Raw genomic sequence first — 13588 nt, 5'->3', positions numbered from 1 at the left:
AAGATACCAGGTGAAAGACCCTTACTAACTACGTTTTTCTGCTTGTTATTTTTAAAATGCTACTGCTGATCGGTTCATTGTTGCATGAAGCAGGAATTGTAGACGTTCTTACAAATAAAGTAATAGCTTGGGAGAAAGAAAGGGGCACTGAGTTTACTTATGATGGTGTATGTATCCGTAATTTCACTGCTATTCTTGTGAGTAAACACAATATCTGTTTCTATACTGTCAAAGGTTCATGCCATTCAACATTTCAGGTTAGTCTTTTGTCGATGCTTGATGATTATAGGATAGTTCGTGAAGAAAAGGAGCAGGAAAAGAAGAGGCAAAGGGTATTCATATTTTGCTTAACTTTTTCTGCACTTGCATCTGTGTTCATCTGCGGATGGTATCTGATGGGTGAGCGATTGCAGGATCAGAAGAAGCTTGAGGATCAATTCAAAGCTGAGCAGGAGATGCTGTACGGATCAAAGCCGAGCCCTTCATCAAGGTCGAACAGCGGGAAGAAGCTTACCAGAAACCCCTCGGCTGGTACAAACCGGAGGCTGTCTGTTGGCGGTGGGCCAGTGCGAACTCCAAAATCAGTGACACCTCAGTCAAGATCCGTCCGTTCAGCCAAGAAGACAGAAGATAGTGGCACTCTGTCCCCTGGCAAGTTCACTTAACCATAGCTGATGCAGTTGTTCAGTTTCTTTACTTTCAAATTAACAGACTATCTCTGATGAAAACAAAAAAAACGCTTTCAGGTAGTAGAAGCAAAGGCACTGCCAGTCCTCCGATCAAGAAGTTATCATTCAAGGCAAGTACTCTTGGTGAGACTGAAACCCCTCGTAAACCCTTCACGCAGATCGCACCCGGAAATAGCAACCCAGCGACGCCCGTGCGGTCTGCCTCCAATGGTACCGAAGGCGAGAACCGAACTCCCAAGATACTCGCAGCACCAACTCCCAAGACGCCGATGATGGTGACCTCTCCCATGCAAATGACCACAACGCCTGCTCTGACTGCTGCACCTGTCTGCGTCTCCAATGACAAGCCAGAGCTGTGTTTGCTAGAGAGCACCGAGTACTCCTTTGAAGAGAGGCGCCTTGCCTATCTCGCTGCGCACGCCGCTTGATTCTCGAGGAATGCCGGGGAATGCTGTGTAGGTAACTGAAAGTATGTCATCAGGCATGGCAGGGCCAATGTTGGGAGAGACGCTTGGCTAAGTTGATACAGGCACATATTATTCTGATCAAAGTCACAACCATATGTCATGTTTCTGTTAGTTGGTAACAGATTTACATTGCTGCCTTCTGCTGTAGTTCCGCAGAAGATTTGTTTCGACAGGTCGACGGAGATGCTTAACTCTATGTATCCGCGTTGCTTGTGATATTAAACCTACACAACTCAACATAACATCGCTGGCAGCATTACATTTTTCATATAGCTGTGGCTGTGCGATAAACAGGCAACATGTTGCCTGATTGGCAGGTGAATGCAGAAACTAGTTTGCACAAGGTCGACTATCCTGCATACTAATTTGTAAGATGGATAATTGGTCAACCATTCAACCCCGCATGCACTTCTGCTCAAAGCTATTGTGCCAATCGCGCCAAGTTACAAGCGTCGAAAGCACCTAGTTTCCTCAATTGATTCCCTACCTATTTACTCTGACGATGAAAATTTACAAACAGGTGGAGTGATGATTCATATCCTCTGCTTTCATGCAAACTGGCATGAACATAAAGACAATAATGTGTTCATCACTAAATGTTTCGATTCTGATACCCAGCAAAGAACTGCTATGTATGCCCTGGAATTTGTAACAGGATCGAAGCAGCTAGGATATCAATTGATTCCCTACCTATCTAGGTTAACACGAGCATAGCTCCAAATATAGCCCCTGTCTGCATGTGCACTGAAAACTTTCCCCATCTTTTCGTCAACGAAATTGACAGCACTCAACTGTGCTTCAAAACAAGTTTTCTTTTGAAAGAGCTTCAAAATAAGAACTGAAGTCATCTTTTCGGGGTTTAGGGGCACACCTAAAAGATTGAACTTTTATAAGATCTTCGAGTTCCGACCTTCGTCTCCCATGGGGGCACAACTCAGGGAGAACAGCAAAGCATCCAGGAGAAGTTCCTTACTGGATCAAGATTTACGTGTGCTTCTTGATAACCACTGGAAAAGGATTTTAACATGATAGGGAAGGCAGACAGCAAACAATATACGACACAACTAATTCATAGAGAAATATACGAGGATACAACGACTAGCTGGTGAACTTCCCACGTTGCTGCAACACAGATAAACATTGGCACTTCTGATAAGAGAGTCACTACAGGTCGAAGGAACTTGCACATTACTGCAATGCAGATGAACATGCTTCATTGCTCCTGAATTTACAGACCATCCATTCCATGACGAGACAGTATGCCCATATGCCGGGTTTGTCTGATTCAGCATATATGCAAATTACACAACGAGACAAAAGCATGACATACAGACTACAATCTCTCTAGAGAATTCCATATATGCATAAGACTGACAAGAGAGTCACTACAGGTCTAAGGAACATGCGTACATCACGCAGAGTGTTACTTCTGGTTTGAAGCAAGTTTGGCAATGAGCTCGTTCAAAACAGAGGGGTAGGTGATAATTAACGGCTCCCAGCCATCAGTCGCCATTACTTTTTGCAAACACAAGGGAGATTGGACTTGGATAAACTTCAAGCACGCCTCCTTCAATCCGCGGCAGTGGAGCTGCTCAGCTAGAGTAAGAGTGGATGCCACTGAGGTCACACCTATGCGCTCAGACAATCGCTTTTCACAGATAAACCTGAGCCGTTGGAGATCATATCTGTCTGCAGCTACAAGCAAATCTTGTAGCCATTGCAGCTCCGTTTCATCCTCTGCTGCATCCTCTCCTTCTCCTTGTTCCGCAACTTCTGCCATTTCATCCTCTGCTGCTTCCTCTTCTTGTCCTTCTTCCACGGCCTCTCCTTCATCCTCCTCCATGTCGTCGTCCTCCAATAGAGGGAGTGAGTCCGTGTAGATGAAGCTAAGCAAAGCCTTGAACACTTTTGCTTCCATGTCTTTGATCTGGATGGCACTTGATGCAGCAGTGCCCTCCTTCATGGGGCCGAAGAATTGTGCCATGAATACTTTAGAACGGGCTGCAAGCACACATCGGTGTGCAGCGAACATCTCGCCGCTGACCTCGAATGTGACATCAGCACCCACCTTAGTCTGAAGGAGATTGTTTAAATGCTGGTCTATTTCAGACAGGAGCACCTTGTTGCGACCGGCATCCTGTGTGTCGCAGACCATGATGTCACACCGGACGGTGAAACAATCATCCATCAGATTCGCCGATTGTTCAAGGACATCTTTTCTCATGAACTTGCCGTAGCCCCGCAGACACTCGCCGCGGAAGCTGAGTGTCTCGGTTCCAGAAATGTACATCGGCTTGTGCTTCTCCGCCTCGTCGATGAAACTGAACTCGAACTTCGCCTTCACACGCTCTTTGGCATCGTCGTCGTCGTTGAGAAGGTTAACATATAGAGAAATGAAGTCGGCACAGCTCTTCTTCTGACCGTTAGGATAGTACTCGATGCACCACTCATGGCGTCCCACCATGAAAGGGCGAGAGCAGATGCTCATGCCGGTGGGTGTCGCTCGCTTGGTCAGCGAGTAGTCCTGGACCACAAGCAGGTGGTACCCGCAGTCCGTGCTGGTGACGACGGGCGACTCGGTGGAAGGGCACAGCTCGCCGCCGGCCAGGACGGATACACCGGCGAACGTCGACGGCATGGCGAATCTGCGAGCGGATCCATCGAAAATGTTGGCGTCCCAAAGTTCAGAGTTGACATGGCGAATCTGCGAGTGGATCGACATGGCAAACCTGGTCACGGAGTCGCCGTCGCCAGCTCGCTGCGCCGCCCGCGCCGACGCCGTCGCTGCTCCCCGGAAACAGAGTATGCGCCGCCGGCTCGTCTGTGCGTGCGTGCGTCCTGAGCCTGTCTTTTTTTTAGGCAAGCCTGAGCCTGCCAGGAGTTAGGGTTTTCTTTAACTTACCACGTTGATTGGGCTTCTGTTTTAAGGCCTTCAGAGCCCACGAGCTGCAAGCCCATACATCATTCACAACACTGATTTGGGCGAACCGAAGCCTGAAACGAATCGGGCAGAAATCTGCAGATGCAAAAATATAATCCAGTTCATTCCAGAAAATATAAATATAATCCGGCTTTCATTTATGGAATGCTATATAGCATTTCACTTGAAAAATGCAGATGCAGCTCTTTTTTCTTTTCTTTTTTCAAAATTCACATTTTGAAGTTCCAATATTTTTTTGTAAAATTAATCACAGATGTTCAAATGGATGTATACTACATATGTGTAAAGTTTGACGATGACATACATTAACGTGAGAGCTACACAAAAGGGACAAATCCGTGGGTTTTTACTTTTTAATAATGAACAATGAACAAAAAGATAAACTTGTGATTTGAAAATGGTGAACATGCACACATTGTTCGATATTAAGAACCCACGAATTTGTCTCTTTTGTGTAGCTCACATGTCAATGAATCTCATCGTGAAAAAATTATACACTTATAAACACATCCATATGAATATGATGACATTTCCATTTTTTGAGGACCAGAAATACACTTTTTGAATTTTCCCAAAAAAAGACCTCCATGGAGCCTATGCTCCAAAATGCCTCGCTCGTTTGACTTGCCCCAAAGAAACTAAAGAATTTGACTGGCCTTTGTTTTGTCTTTGTAAATCAATTAAAAAGTATCCACGTTGTATTTACCGAGAGCGACAAATGATCTCTGCCTTCCGTTTTCCTAAGAGATCTAGATACCTTCATTTTTCGGGAACACATATCAAATCAATTAATGGCTAAATTTAGTCTCACTATAATGGAATTGCGGTCGTCACATTTATGGGGCCTTGATGAATGTATTTGATTTCATTTTAAAACCACTGATAATTATATCAAAGTTAGATTCAAAATCCCCACGAGGAAAACCGTGACGTAATTTTCTTTCTACTCCCTTCGTCCTTTCCGTAAGGTGTATTTTCTTGGTAACACACGCAATCGAGCAGAACTTGAGACAAAAATACCCTTGAATAATCCCTTAGAAGTATATTTTCAAACAGAAATGCATGTTGCATGCCCTTCCGTCGGGAAACAAATGATTTTGTGGTCTGCATCCAGCTAATAGCACGCAGTATAATTAGGCTACTCGTAGTGTATGATACCACTTCGTAGTGCATAGTATAAGATGTTAACATCTTAGATAACCTTATTCGAGGCCTGTGTGGTCTGCCTCCAACGGCACTGAAGACGGGAACTTAACTCCCAAGATACTCTGGCATGGCAGGTTGTCTCTTAATTTTTTTATTTTTATTTTTTGCGTAAAATGGCAGGTTGTCTCTTGTGAGAGACACATGGCTAAGTCGATACAAGAAGTAATTTTCTGATTGAGTGACAGCCATATATTTTGTTTCTCATGGTTCTTTTTTGCGGGTGAAAAGAAGATTCTCATTACTCAAGGAGGCTTTTCAGCCAGAGCCAAGTTTACAATAAAGTCTAACCCCGAGTGCAACCAAACAGCGGTGCGAGGGGTGCTTCTACCATACTTGGCAAGCTCATGACTAACTTTGTTTTGCGAACGACAACAAAGACTAAAAGAGACCTCCCTCCCCTCCATCGTTGTCAGTCTCCTGATTTCCTCAATGACGGTGCGATGAGCCGACCGGTCCTGCTCACGAGCTGTGATCATTGTTACCGCCTCCGCACAATCAAGCTCGACTTTAATGGGCGCGTCCGTACGGAAAAGAGCTAGTTCCAAGCCCTCCCGACACGCCGCTAGCTCTGCCGTGAGCGCATTATCGCATGCACGTATTTCTCTACAAGCACTGAAAATGATCTTGCCCTCAGAATCTCGAAGGACCATGCCCCCTCCAGCCAATCCTGTCGCCGGTATGAAGCTACTATCTGTATTAAGTTTAGTATTGCCTAGCTCTGGGGCAACCCATCCTCGCTCATCCTTGAGAGGAGCCGGCTCTCTAGTGAGTATCGGTGGTGCATTGAGTATCATCTTTCCCTTGACCACATCTCCACTTGGGTGTTGCTGCACGCACAAGAGTGAATTGATGTATCCATGAAGGAATCGGCGAGAAGCTTCTGTGGGTGGTGGCTTCTTCTCATGTGTAATCTCATTCTGCACATGCCAAATCCTCCACATAATCATGAGCACAATCATCCGTGTCGCCTCATCTAGTGGCTCCAGAAGTGTGAAGAGCCATTCCGGCCCGACATTATGGATGTCGTCGACACTCGGTATAGGCCAGTCCAAGGCCATAGCATGCCATAGTTCCTTAGCTAGTGGACACCTGCAGAACGCATGGAACCTGTCCTCTCGTTCCACACCACAAAGGGGACAAACATCAGTAATCTCAAGGTGCCGAGAGAATTTGTTTGCCCAGGTAGCAAGTGAATTTGTAACAATCCTCCATGCAAACACGCGTACCTTCAGGGGAGCAGGGCACCCCCATATGATCTTCCAGATGGCGCGACGACCATCCGGTGCCCTGCTCATGGCTGTGGCCGATGGACGCTCGCGCTCGTCCATGGAAAAGCGATAGGCGGATCGAACAGTGAAGATACCGTTCTTCTCCGGAGCCCATGCGATGATGTCGTCGGTGACACGGGATGAAGTGCGGATGCTGGCGATCGCGTCGACGTCTGCCGGAAGGAAGTAGCGCCGGAGTAGGTCCATGCGCCAAGTCCCGTCCGGGCCAATAAGCTCGGCCACCCGCCGGAGCCGACATGTGCCCTGCTGGGAGACAGGCTGGCGCGATGGCTCCCGGGGGACCCACCGATCCCGCCATATGCGAATGTTCTGGCCATCCCCTACCCGCCACACAATGCCCTTCTTTAGTAGCTCTAGTCCATATTGTATGGCCTGCCACGTAGAAGAAGCATTTCCGGAGAAGACTGTGTCCTCTAGGCGTCCATCTGGGTAGTACCTAGCTATCAGCACCTGCGCATATAAACTGTTAGGCTTGATAAGCAGCCGCCACGCCTGGCGAGCAAGGAGAGCCTGGTTAAAAATACGGAAATCTCTGAAGCCCAGGCTGCCCTTCGTTTTATGAGCTAAGATTTTTGGCCATGCCAACCAATGAGTTTTCCTCTTGCCTTCAGCGGAGCCCCACCAAAAGTTCCTCACCATTCTGTTCAGGTCATCACAAACAGACATAGGTAATTTGAAAACTCCCATGATATATGTGGGGATAGCTTGGGCAATGGCTTTTATCATTATTTCTTTCCCTGCAAGCGAGAGGGTGTCGCCCCAAGCAATGATCCTCTTCAGCAGACGAGACTGTAAATTCTGAAATTTTCCCTTAGACATACGTCCTTCCGGTGTAGGTAACCCCAGATACTTTTCCTCAAAAGTTATTGTTTCAATATGTAGGACATCACGCACCTTCTCTTGGTCCTCAATGGCACATGAATTTTCAAACAGAGCACTACACTTGGCTGGGTTGATGCACTGGCCTGTAGCTTTTTCATACGTATTTAGCACCTCTTGTACTTTCCTAGCTTGCTCCTCTTTAGCCTTAAAGAAAAGCAAAGTGTTGTCTGCAAACAGTAAATGAGAAACACCCGGAGCTCTGCGGCAGATTTTTAACGGAGTATAATCACCTTTGCGCTCTCCATCCTTCAACAAAGCGGAGAGACCATCAGCCACAAGCAGGAATAGAAACGGGGAGAGGGGATCACCTTGCCGTAGCCCGCGCGACGGTGCGAACGAATCCAAGAGGGTTCCATTAAATTTAACTGTGTATCTCACCGAGGTGACGCATGCCATAATCCAGTTCACCCACCGACGAGCAAAACCCATCTTTTGCATCATTCGCTCCAAGAAGATCCAATCGACCCTATCATAAGCTTTAGACAAATCCAGCTTATAAGCACAGAAACTCTTATCAGGGTCCTTCTCTTGCTGAATATAGTGAATGCATTCAAAAGCAATTAACGCATTATCTGTGATCATCCGGCCAGGAACAAATGCACTCTGTTCGGGGGAGATGATATTATCAAGGATAGGGCGCAAGCGATTTACCAGACATTTTGAGACCACCTTATAAATCACATTGCACAGACTGATAGGCTGAAACTCTGTCAGTTTCTCCGGGTTATCAACCTTGGGGATGAGAACTATGGCAGTGTCATTCACCCCTTTCGGCATTAGTCCCGTCCGGAAAAACTCTTTAACTCTTGCGATGACTTGGTCCCGCATCACAGCCCAGTTCCTCTGGAAGAAACGAGCGGGAAACCCGTCTGGTCCCGGAGCCTTCAAGGGTCCAATCTGGAACAAGGCGTCCGCAATTTCCTTCTCCAAGAAATCTACGCAGAGAGCATCATTCATGTGGTCAGTAACACGAGTATTAATGAGATCAATCACAGGGTCCGCACATAATGAGTTATCAGCTGAAAAGAGATCTGCAAAATATGAAGTAACCATAGCCGCCATAGCCTCATGATCCCTGTGAATGACACCTGCAGCATCCATTAATGATTTAATGCGGTTTTTTCGGGCGCGCCAAACAGCTTTCCTATGGAAGAACTGTGTGTTCCTGTCGCCTTCCTTCAGCCATGCAACCCGTGATCTTTGCATCCACATCATCTCCTCACGATACAAGAGTTCATTCATCTTGTCTGTTGCCTCTCTAATCTCCTTCCTATCTGCATTCATAGACATAAGCTCCTCTAGGCGAGAGTGAGACTTGTTAATTTCCTTGATGACATTACCAAACTTTTTCCTACTCCAATCATGCAACTTCTTCATCAAGTTTCCCAACCCAGAAGCAATTTCACCAAGGTTAAGCATCGAACCCAATTCGGTCCAAGTGTTCATAATTACCTCCGGTAGCGTGGGATCCCTCTCCCACATAACCTCATACTGGCGGCACCTCCTCCCATGCTCCTGTCTCGGCTCCTTCCTAGAACAGCGGAGCAGGATATGTAGATGATCTGAACTAGGAGCCACCAAGTGCTCCACCTTTGCATGTGTAAACAGATCCCTCCAGGAATTATTTGCCACGGCTCGGTCTAGGCGTACCTTGACATTTGCCCGCCCACCTCACCGGTTATCATATGTATACGGGAGCCCTGCAAAACCAAGATCACCCAAGCCACATACTTCAAGCACATCACGGAAGTCGATCATCTGACCTGCCGATCTTGGTGTAGCAGAAAAGTGTTCGAAGCCCCACATGGCCTCGTTGAAATCGCCAACCACTGCCCATGGCATGTTGGCTTGTCGGTGCAGATCACGGAGGATGGACCACATGCGATGTCGGTCCTCCGTACGGGGCTCGCCGTAGACGCAAGTGAGCCTCCAGGGCGGCTCGCCCGCCACACTCGTCACATACGCATCGATATATCTTTCATTTATTGTTTTTACATCCACACACAACGCCTCATGCCAATACAAAGCAAGACCTCCACTAAGACCAACACTATCAGAAGCATCAAAACCCTTTAAACCTAAGCGAGCACGATACCTACTCATTTTATTCTTGGATTGTCGAGTTTCACAAAGAAAAACAATGCTAGGGGAGTGAGTCTGAACAAGACTCACAAGATCACGAACTGTCCGAGGGTTCCCCGCCCCTCGGCAGTTCCAACTTAAGACATTCATTGCTCCTGACGGGGCTCCGCCGGCCCCGTCAGTTCGTCGGCGGCCCCTGGGCCGACTGCCTCCTTGTCGCTTGACACCTCCAGCATGTCCTGGTCACGAACATCTCCAAGTACGTGAGACTGCTGCCCCTCCAGCGTCTCCGTTGTTCTACGCTTCGATATGATCAGGTCCTGCACGCGTGGGTTCATAGCCGTGGCTACTGCAGATCCCCTGATGGAGGGCTTCGGGCGGGCGGCGTCCGCAGAGGGAGCCCCATAATCGCCCCCACCAACCACCAGGTTCGCCGTAGTCGCTGGCATAGCTTTCCCCGCCCGATGCGCTGACGATCCCGCCCTCTCGCTGATGACTCGCTCAGGCGGCAGCGGTGTAGCAGCGCACGTAGATCGATCTGGTGGCTCCCTCGACTTCTGTCCTCGCAGCAACCCCGCCTTTGGTATTAAGGGAGTCCAATCCAGCTTTCCCTTGCAGAAGGGTTCGAGAAAATCTAGCCCCCTCCAATGTGGGGAGTCAGGAAGCCCATTGGCACTTTCCATCTCGAACACGGCATGATCGACGATGACTATAAGCCCGCGCGATCGCAGGGCGGACGAAGCCGCTGCTGTTCCGGCATCCTGCGCAGGCAGGGGGCCGGAGGGAGGGCCACACTTGGCCGGAGCGACGTCCGGCAGCGGTGGCGGCATGGGGATCGCCCCCTAATCGCCCGGGCTGGGACGCCCTAGCGAAGCGTTATCCATCTGGCATTCCGTTTCTCATGGTTGAAAACAGAATTATATTGGTGCCTTCTGCTGTAGATGTCTAGCAAGTCAGGGTATGCCATACCTGCACATAGGATTTCTTTCTACTGTTCTACAGGTCGACCGACGCGCTAAACTATATATCGTTGTTGCGTGCGAGACGAGCTCTACACAATCGAACATAACATTGCTGGCAGCATTTGAATTTTCATGTAGTAGTAGCTGTGATAAACCAAAAGATAAGCAGGCAACATGTTGCCTGATTGCCAGGTGCATGCAGAAACCAATATGCACTAAAGGTTGACCTACCTTGCACACTAATTTGTAACATGAATTTCAACCCCACATACATCTCTGCTGAAATCCGCCACGCCAAGAGCAACAAGTTACAAGCGGTCAAAACGCACTAGTTTCCTCAAGTTAAAATAGGCCACGGACACTTTCACATATTTTCTTTGCTGATAATTTACAAATAGGTAGAGTGATGATTCATATCCCCTGCTTTCTTGCAAACTGACATCAATATATAGACAACGATGTGCACTGGGAGTTCTCCCCATTTTTTAAACACCGAAACTGACAGCAACCATTCGTGCTTCAAAACGCACCTCAACGGAAACCATCATTCGGGCTACAGGGGCACAACTACAACATTGAACTTCTGCAAAATCTTTCTGCCCACCCGAGGAGAACGGCAAATCACCCAGGAGAAGGTTCCTGAGTGCCGGAGCAAGATTTACATGTTTTCCCTGATAACAACTGGAAAAGGATATTTACATGACAGGGAAGGCACAAAGGAAACAACATGCAACACAACTAAAACACATAGAAATATAGTAGGATAAAACGACTAGCACATTGCTGCAATGCAGATCAGCATTGATGCTTACACCTGAATTTACAGACCATGAGGAGACAGTTTGCCCATATGTTGGATTTGCCCGATTCAGCAGATAGGCAAATTAAATGATGAGACAAAAGCAAGAGAGACATACTACGATCTCTAGAGAATCCCATATATGCACAAGTGTCATTACCGATCCAAGGAACATGTATACCATATGAAGTGTTACTTCTGGTTCAAAGCAAACATGGCAAAGAGCTCGTTCAAAACAAAGGGATAGGTTGTAATTAAGCGCTCCCAGCCATCGGTCGCCATTACTATTTGCAAACACGACGGAGATTGGGCTTGGATAAACTTCAAGCATGCCGCCTTCAATGGGCGGCAGTGGTGCTGCTCAGCTAGAGCAAGAGTAGACGCCACCGAGCTCACACCTATGCGCAAGGACAACTGCCTTTCACAGATAAACCTGAGCCGTTGGAGATCATATCTGTCTGCGGCTACAAGCAAGCCTTGCAGCCATTGCACAGTCTCTGGTGGTTTCTCTCTTTGTCCTTGTTCCGCAACTTCTGACATTTCATCCTCTGTTGCTTCCTCTTCTTGTCCTTCTTCCACAGCAGCTGCTTCGTCTTCCTCCATCTTTTCATCCTCCATCTTAGGGAGTGAGTCTGTGGATGAAGCTAAGCAGAGCCCTGAACACTTTTGCTTCCATGTCTTTGATCTGTATGACACAGGATGTAGTAGTGCCCTCCTTCATGGGGCCAAAGAGTTGTGCCATGAAGACTTTAGACCGGGCTGCAAGCACACATCGGTGCGCAGCGAACATCTCACCGCTGACCTCGAATGTCACATCAGCACCCACCTTAGTTTGAAGGAGATTGTTCAAATGTTGGTCTATTTCAGACATGAGCACCTTATCGCCACCGGCATCCTTGGAGCTGAACAACATGATGTCACACCGGATGGTGAAACAATCATTCATTAGATGCAATGATTGTTCAAGGACATCTTTTTCCATGAACATGTTGTAGCCCAGCATGGACTCAGAGTGGAAATTGAATGCTTCAGTTTCCGAAATGTACATTGGCTTGTGCTTCTCCGCCTCGTCGATGAAACTGACATTGAACTTCCCCTTCACAGGCTCTTCAGCGTCGTCATCGTCATCGTCATCGTCATCGAGAAGGTTAACAAATAGAGAAATGAAGTTGGCACAACTCTCCGTGTAGCCGTTAGGAAAGTAGTCAATGCACCATTTATGGCCTCCTACCATGAAAGGACGAGAGCTGATCCACTCGCCGGTGGGAGTGGCTTACTTGGTACGCGAGTAGTCTTGGACCACAAGCAGGTGGTACCCCCAGTCCGTGATGGTGAGGAAGGACGATGCTGTGGAAGGGCTCAGCTTGCCGCCGGCCACGACGGATACACCGGCGAACGTCGACGACATGGCGAATCTGCGAGTGGATCTGTCGAAAATGTTGGCATCCCTACCGCAAAAAATTAAGAAGGAAATGTTGACATCCCAGGGTTCAGAGTTGAGATGGACGAGCTGAGGGGCAAACCTGGCCCCGGACTCGCCGTTGCTCCGCTCGCTGCGTCGCCCCGCCGACGACGTCACTTCTCCCCGGAGACAGAGTATGCGCCGCCGGGTCGACGGTGCGTGCGGCCCGGGCCTGCCTAGAGTTAGGGTTTTCTTCAAGTTACCACCTCTGTTTGGGCTTTTGTCTTAAGGGCCCTCACAGCTGCAAGCCCATACGTCGTTCACAGCACTGTCTTTGGGCAAAAAGAAAAAAAAACACTCTGAAACAACCACTAAAAAAAAGCTACTCTGAAACAAATCGGCTGAAATTTGCAGGATGCAAAAATTATAATCCAATTTGCATTTATGAAATGCTAAATAGAATTTGACTTCGAAAATTCAGATGGCTCGTTTTTTCCCTAAAAAAACAATCAATATTCACATTTTGAAGTTAAGAAATAATCACACATGTTCATATGGATGTGTACCACATATGTGTAAAGTTGGACGATGATAGTTACACAAAAAGGAAATTTCATGGGTTTTTACTAGTGAACAACAGATAAATACATGATTTTAAAAAGGTGAGTGTGCATTCATTGTTCATTAAAAAAACATGAATTTGTCTTTTTATGTAGCTCACATGATATTATATTTTATAGTGAAACTTTACACACTTATAGAATACATTCTTATGAACATGTAGATTTTTTCCAAAATATTTTGAGCCTTTGAAATACACTTTCTGAATTTTCAAAAAGATGAGCTCCAAAATGCCTCACTCGTTTGAC

At 47.3% G+C, this 13588-nt stretch overlaps 2 protein-coding genes and 1 pseudogene across 2 annotated transcripts; 1 reads left to right on the top strand and 2 right to left on the bottom strand.

Annotated features, from left to right (window-relative positions):
* The first annotated feature begins 6 nt into the window (after positions 1 to 6).
* LOC125538393 (65-kDa microtubule-associated protein 3-like) lies at positions 7 to 1398 on the top strand. Its single transcript, XM_048701651.1, has 5 exons — positions 7 to 10; positions 94 to 167; positions 258 to 332; positions 414 to 651; positions 747 to 1398. Exons 3-5 carry the CDS (start codon positions 273 to 275, stop codon positions 1115 to 1117), a joined length of 669 nt encoding a protein of 222 aa, XP_048557608.1. The 5' UTR covers positions 7 to 10; positions 94 to 167; positions 258 to 272; the 3' UTR covers positions 1118 to 1398.
* An 875-nt stretch (positions 1399 to 2273) lies between these two features.
* On the bottom strand, positions 2274 to 4008 carry LOC125538383 (BTB/POZ and MATH domain-containing protein 2-like). The gene is made up of 2 exons (XM_048701640.1): positions 3886 to 4008; positions 2274 to 3801 (listed from the first exon to the last, which is right to left on the bottom strand). The coding sequence occupies exon 2, from the start codon at positions 3792 to 3794 to the stop codon at positions 2580 to 2582; it is 1215 nt and encodes a 404-aa protein (XP_048557597.1). The 5' UTR covers positions 3795 to 3801; positions 3886 to 4008; the 3' UTR covers positions 2274 to 2579.
* A 7266-nt stretch (positions 4009 to 11274) lies between these two features.
* Positions 11275 to 12763, bottom strand: LOC125538373 (annotated as a pseudogene).
* Between the last annotated feature and the right edge of the window lie 825 nt (positions 12764 to 13588).

This window comes from Triticum urartu, chromosome 1 (genome assembly GCF_003073215.2).
Source record: "Triticum urartu cultivar G1812 chromosome 1, Tu2.1, whole genome shotgun sequence".
Lineage (NCBI taxonomy): Eukaryota > Viridiplantae > Streptophyta > Magnoliopsida > Poales > Poaceae > Triticum > Triticum urartu.
This window is presented reverse-complemented; position numbering and strand designations above follow the sequence as displayed.